Source organism: Plectropomus leopardus, unplaced genomic scaffold (genome assembly GCF_008729295.1).
Source record: "Plectropomus leopardus isolate mb unplaced genomic scaffold, YSFRI_Pleo_2.0 unplaced_scaffold3702, whole genome shotgun sequence".
NCBI lineage: Eukaryota > Metazoa > Chordata > Actinopteri > Perciformes > Serranidae > Plectropomus > Plectropomus leopardus.
Genome location: NW_024640486.1, coordinates 1 through 6911, shown reverse-complemented (window position 1 = coordinate 6911; position 6911 = coordinate 1). Strand labels below are relative to the sequence as shown.

General features: G+C 45.0%; 1 protein-coding gene across 1 annotated transcript; it reads left to right on the top strand.

The window, feature by feature from the left end:
• Positions 1 to 68: 68 nt before the first annotated feature.
• LOC121938888 (rho GTPase-activating protein SYDE1-like) lies at positions 69 to 5835 on the top strand (the record flags this gene model as incomplete). Its single annotated transcript, XM_042482042.1, has 8 exons — positions 69 to 167; positions 388 to 476; positions 1579 to 1716; positions 2618 to 2744; positions 3113 to 3279; positions 3360 to 3612; positions 3736 to 4014; positions 4316 to 5835. Coding segments are annotated over 8 exons (1337 nt in total), but the record flags the coding sequence as incomplete, so codon positions are not given.
• Between the last annotated feature and the right edge of the window lie 1076 nt (positions 5836 to 6911).

The following is a 6911-nucleotide window of genomic DNA, read 5'->3' as shown; positions in this document are numbered from 1 at the left end:
TTCATCAGGTTCAGTTCACGTGTTCATGTATTCATCAGGTTCAGTTCACGTGTTCATGTATTCATCAGGTTCAGTTCACGTGTTGGGGCCGGATCAGCCTTCACGAGGTGCGAGCAGAAACCGAGTGTGCGGTCTGGGAGGCGTCTCCATCCCTCCGCTCTTCAAAGGTACTCGGCAGTGAATTCACCCCTTTACCTCGTCACTTTCACCCCTTCATCTTCACCCCTTCAATGATTCACCTCTTCACCTTAACTCCTTCAACACTTCATCCCTTTACCATCACCTCTTCACCCTCACCCATTCACCTTCACCACCTCACCTTCACCCTTTCACCCTCACCATGTCACAGTGTGGACATGGAGGTGAACAAGTGTTTTTGGTTGTCAGGGAGTCGCAGTCAGCAGCTGTGTGTGAAGCTGGAGCCTCGAGGACTTCTCTACGTTAAACTGTCTCTGCAGGAGAAATGGGACACTCAGGTGCTGACACACACTACTACTCTGTGAATGTAACTGAATACTTTTACTCACTACTTACTTTTGTTACATCCTCTGCTGCTCTTCCTGAGGTTTCTTCCTTTTTTTTCATGTTACAGGGGTTCTTTTTTGGGAGTTTTGGGTGATGTGAGGGTCTAAGGGCAGAGGGATGTCGTACACTGTAAAGCCCTCTGAGGCAAACCATGTTTTGTGATAATGGGCTCTATAAATAAAACTGACTTGACTTGACTTGACTCAAGTCCTCTACTCAAGTCTGTGGTATCTGAGGTACTTGTACTTCACTGGAGTATTTTCTTTTTTATGCTCCCTCATACTTTTACTCCATTACATCTCAGAGGGAAATGTTCACTACATTTATCTTAGAGTTTGAGTTACTTTACAAAACAAGATTTTTGCATAAAAAACACAAAAAGAGTTTACAAAATCAGATTTGTTTTTTTAAGGGTTAGGGATATTCGTAACCCAACCAAACAGTTTGAACAAGTGCAACTGCAGAGATTATGTTCTATCAATCAGTCGATTTACAGGAAATTCAATCAACTGTTTTGATCTCTTTCTAATAATTTGGAGTCTTGGGGAATTTTTTCAGTTTTTTATGATTTGGGGGTTTGGGGCTGATTTCTTTTTCTTCGTCATTTACAATTTGAGTTTTGGGGTGTTATTTTAATATTTTTTTTAAAGTAACTTTAAGGTTTTGGGGTTTAAGACTGTCTAAACTAATACTTTTACTTTAAATACTTTAAGTACATTTTCCTGATTATACCTGCTTTTACTTCAGTAACATTTTGAATGTAGGACTTTCACCGTAACAGAGTGTTTCCACAGTGTGGTTTTAGTACTTTTAATTAATTCAAGGATCTAAATACTCCTTCTACCACTGAGCACTACAGATTACTACAGTAATACTACCACAGTGGAGACTCTGAGCAGCATGTTGCTCAGGCAGATGACCGTCACTGTTATTCAGAGTGATGTCAGAGCGTCAAAGGTTTTCGGACGTCTCGCTCTCTCTGCAGGTGGTCAGTGTTGTGATATTTTGTCTGATATGAGGGTGTTTTCAGTTTTTTTGTACGTCTCTTTACAGGTGGTCAGTGACTCGTCAGTTCCTGCAAATGTGTTTGGGGTAGAGCTGCACCACCTGGTGGAGAAAGAAGGCTCTGCAGCTCCAATTCCTCTGCTGATCCAGAAGTGTGTGGCCGAGATCGAGCACAGAGGACTGAAGGTATCTCAATGTTTGCAGCTGTCTGCCATGAGGACGGATCTGTCATGGAGAAGATTTTCAGGTTTAAGACACAGTTCACATCAATAAATACGCAAGGTGTAAAAATAGCAGAATGAGACAGGAGGCGGATTTTCATTTGTAGACCCTCAACTGAGCTGCTACACCGGGCTGCCTAAAAAAAACAACACCGCAAAAAAATTCAAAGAAACACAACAGACAGACTAAAAAAAGACTGCTTTAACCACAACAGCAAGACAAACAAAAACAAAACAAAACAAAACAAAAAACAAAATAAAAGCAAAGCAAAACAAGACAAAACAAAACAAAATAAAACAAAAGCAAAGCAAAGCAAAGCAAAGCAAAGCAAAGCAAAGCAAAACAAAACAAAACAAAAAAACAAAATAAAAGCAAAGCAAAGCAAAACAAAACAAAACAAGACAAAACAAAACAAAACAAAACAAGACAAGACAAGACAAGACAAGACAAGACAAGACAAGACAAGACAAGATAAGACAAGACAAATCAAAACAAAACAAAAATCAGTGAGACAAAAACAGCAAGATGTGATTAAAGATCAGAACAGAATAAACAAACAGCACCATTGGCGGTAGTGAGATGTGCACATTTAGAACATCGCTGCAGAACAAGCAGCTCTTAAATAATTAACAAGAGTTCAGAGAGGAAAGTCGGGGCTCATCGTTTTTACTGATTACTGAATCATCCATCAGGGTTTGGTTCTCTGGTCTGAGGTGGATTCAGAGTCCAGTCTCTGGAGCCTCTGAAGGACCAGGCCCACAGGAGAGTAAGTCTTTTCTGCATCCGGATAACTGTGTTCCCCCCGTCTGTCTCTCTGTCTGTCTGTCTTTTTGTCTGTCCCCCTATCTGTCCCCCTGTCTCTCAGGTGGTGGGTCTGTACAGACTCTGTGGTTCAGCGGCAGTGAAGAAGGAGCTCAGAGATTGGTTTGAGAGGAACAGTTCAGCCGCCTGTCTCAGCGAGGACCTCTACCCCGACATCAACGTCATCACAGGTCAGTGCATACATTGCAGGGGACTCGGACCTGGGACTCGGACCGAAGGACATGGACCTTACCTAAAGTTCAAGTGTGATAATCAGAGACTCTAATCTGGTAGTTGTGTTTCTTTCTGCATGCAATCAGCTGAATCAGAGTCATCATGTTTTGGTTCCCTCCTTCTGAGGGAACCAAAATGAGGAGCAGGTCCTCGTATATGCAGACCGCCACGTTTCTACAGGAGCCCAGAGCAGACAAACCAAACACTGCAGGAGTCTCAGCTCCGAATCCTGCAGACTGGACCTCTAATGACTCAGACTGGACCTTTAATTACTCTGACTTGGAGACTTGTTGACTGGTTCTTGTCCCTGCTCGTGTCCTCTTAGGTATATTAAAGGACTACCTACGGGAGCTGCCGTCTCCGCTCATCACCAGGACTCTGTACCAGGTAGTCCGGGAGGCCATGACCCTGCGACCCCCGCCAGTGACCTTTGACCCCCAGCTGGCCCAGGACACCGTGGAGCTGCTGACCTGCCTGCCGCCACCAGAAAGGGTAACACACAGTACTACTACTACCGCGATACTATTGCCACTGCTGCAGTACTACTACCACTGCTGTCTCTGTGTCTCCAGGCCACCCTGTCTCTGCTGCTGGACCACCTCAGCCTGGTGGCGTCCCTCAGCTCGTCGAACAGGATGACTCACCAGAACCTCGCTGTCTGCTTCGGCCCGGTGCTCCTCACCCCGACTCAGGAGGCGTGGAGTGGGGGAGGAGGGGGGAGGGGAGGAAGGGGAGGAGCAAAGGGTCACGGCGAAGAGATAGCGAGCGCGGTCGATTTCAAACGGCACATTGAGGCGCTGCACTACCTGCTGCAGCTGTGGCCAGGTGAGAAAGGAAGTGACCTCACTGAGAGTAAGCTCCACCCACCCTGACACTCTGTTGTTGCCATGGAAACCTTTGACCTTTGGCCTTCGTCACCTTACTCAGTGCCTTGTTTTGCCTTCTCAGTACCGATCCACCGAGTCCCGACAGATGACCACACTGATGTCTCCCCCTCTCCCTCCTCTGCCCTCACCCACTCTTCCCATTCTGCGCTGCGATTGGCTCTGCCCCAGAATGCTGACCCGGAGGTGGTGGTGTCCCGTCGGGGTCGTGGAGGCCTGGCCCGGTTAGACAGTCCTCCGCCCATCAACCGGTACGCAGGAGACTGGAGCGTCTGCGGACGAGACCTCCTGTCCGGCCAGGACGCCGACTACGACGAGGTAGCAGGAAGTGACAGCGACGCAGGTAAACAACCGCCTGGAAACACTCATTTCCAGTCAACATGATGAGCTGTTGATCGCTCAACAGGGCGAACTGTCGTTCCCTCGACAGGGCGAACTGTCGTTCCCTCGTCAGGGCGAACTGTCGTTCCCTCGACAGGGCGAACTGAGACTTCAGATTTAACAGCAGCCATCAGTGAAGTCGTGAGCCTGCAGTCAGGAGTCCAAAAAACAAATGTCTGTTTTCAGATCCGTCTGTGTTATTGTGACTGAGAATTCTTAAAGCTGCTCACACACGCTCCTCCTTCTTGTTGTCTCTGTTTCAGGCAGTGGTGAGGAAGAGGAGGAGAAGAAGGAGGTGTGGTCCTCAGAGGGAGGAGAAGGTCTGTACGTGGACGACTTCATGGACTTTGACGCTCCATTTAACTGTCGACTCAGTCTGAAGGACTTCGACACTCTGATCCATGATCTGGACCGAGAGCTCGCCAAGCAGATCAACATCTGCCTGTAGACCAGGAGGAGGAGGAGGAGGAGGAGGAGAGAGAGGAGAAACGTTGTTTTAGTCTTCCATGTAAAGTAAAAGTATTTTTCAAAGTTAAATGTTGTGAATCTGATGTAATTTGACCTGGTGAAGTTCCAGAAGTTGAGGCAGAACATCAGAACATTTCGGTGGGAATGATGAAGTTCTCCTTGAATGATGAAGTTCTCCTTGAATGATGAAGTTCTCCCGGTTTTTGCCGACAGTGTTAATGATGAAATGATTCTTGATAAATGAAAGTTTATCAAACATCTAAAATGATCTAATGTGATTCAGACTGGCCACTGACAAGTTTGACCTCTGACCTCCTCACAGCCTCCTCCGACCTCTGCAGGCTGGAGCCAGACTGAGAACATCACACGTCTTTCTGTTCTGAGGATTTAAAATCCTGACAACTGATGAGTCCAACTCAAAGTGGAACCAGGAGAACGTGGCTTTTGGTTCTTGTAGCATCTCTGGATGTTTTTGTGCCAAGGAGTCAAATTAAAACAGGTTATTTATTTCTCTGATCCAAAGGTAAACGTAGCCTCAGTGCTGATATAAGGGAGTCATTCTCTGAGGTGTCACTGTGGAGGAACCGCAGGAACCAAAACATCCTCTGAACATTTCTATTATGAATGTTCTAATGATAAAGAAGGTGGTTCTCAAAGGCCCTCTCACACTTTTCTCCCTCTGAAGATGTGAACTGTTTGCTATTCCTCTGGTTATCAGGGTAGCATTCTGTCAGAACATGTTAGAACATGTTAGAACATGTTAGGGCTGTTTGTAAAGCCATAATTTCACTTGTGGAAACTTTTAAGTTGAAGTGAACAAACAGCAGAAGTCATCACTCTGCTGCGTTTCCCGCCCTTTGCAGGATGCTGCAGACAACTGCAGGCTGCTGCAGTTGTCTGCAGGTGTGTGCAGGCTGCTGCAGGTGTGTGCAGTTGTCTGCAGTTCCCTGCAGTTGTCTGCAGGTGTGTGCAGGCTGCTGCAGGTGTCTGCTGGTGTATCAGCAGAGTGATGCGAGGTGCAGCAGGTCGTCAGTATTTTCACGGTACAGAATTTCTGAGAAGGAAAACGATGCCATACTCAGTGTTAAAAACATGATGTTGTTGTTTTATTGTTGTTTGTTGTTGTTTTTTGACAGTATTATTTTGTTTTGCACAGTGATAATTAGCACTTCTCTTTTTTTATTGACGATGTTTCTCTGCAGATGATGTAACCAAAGTGTTGAAGCACAGTTCCTGTTGGAACAGACCACAGCAGCCTGTCTGTACTTCTTATTTACCTGACCAACTATTAAACACAATATTATTATTATTGTTATTATGTATGTTATTATTATTATTGTTATTATGTATGTTATTACTATTATTGTTATTCATGTATTCATTTTATTTTTTAAATATAATTATCTCAGTGACTGGGCTTATCATTGTGGCAGAGCTACACAAACTTAGTTTCTGTTTGATGGTTTTCAGTGCAGTCTGAGCTGAAGACTGTGAACGGGGAAACAGGACTGTTGATCTTCAGTCTTCAGGCAGCAGAGAGACTTTATTGGACAGAATCAAATCGAATGTGTCCTCAGTCGTCCCTTCCTGCTCGTCATGCTGACGGGTGTTATTAAAATAACAAAGACTAGAGTTGCATCTTGGTGTAGACGGGGTCGGCAGGAAAGTTTAGGAGACAAAAGCTGGTTGGTAAAAGATCATTGCTGATGGTCGTCACGTCAGACAAATGACCTGAATATGGATGTTTGTTAGTGTCACATGGGACACAAACGGTGCTGTCCAGGGTCAAAGTCCTGTTCCTGTTTCCACCTGCAGGTCCTCTTTAACCTCCGTCAGTCGCTCCAAACCTCAAAGAATGATGCAGACCGAGTCATTAAAGTGACATTGAGCTGTTAAAAAAAAAATATCATAAGAGGAATCGTTTTCCTTCTTTCTTTCATTCTCATCTTTTTATGAGGCGCAGTCAACAGTACTGAATACTTAAGGAAGACTCAGCTCGACACGATCAAAAGGAAGCTCAAAACACATTCAACAGAGAACAAGACATTAGACCAGACCTGAGGACGTTCTGATGTGGATCTGATGAGGGTCTGATGTGGGTCTGATGAATAGAGATGGCAAATTCGACACTCAAGATCGAAATGTTTTGTCACTTCAGGCTTCACCATGTGTCTCGAGATGGGTTTCGAAACGTCACGTGATCGGTACCAAACCGATTTATATTAGATCCATGTACCAAACCCGGACAGAGAGTTTTAAAAGACCATGGGAAAATGGGTGTTTTAGGTGTTGTGTTGTGGTGAGGAAGTAGAGGGAGATTTGTGCGAATTGAGCTGAGCTGTTGGTAGATAGATCGATTAACTGATACATACATACAAACATACATACATA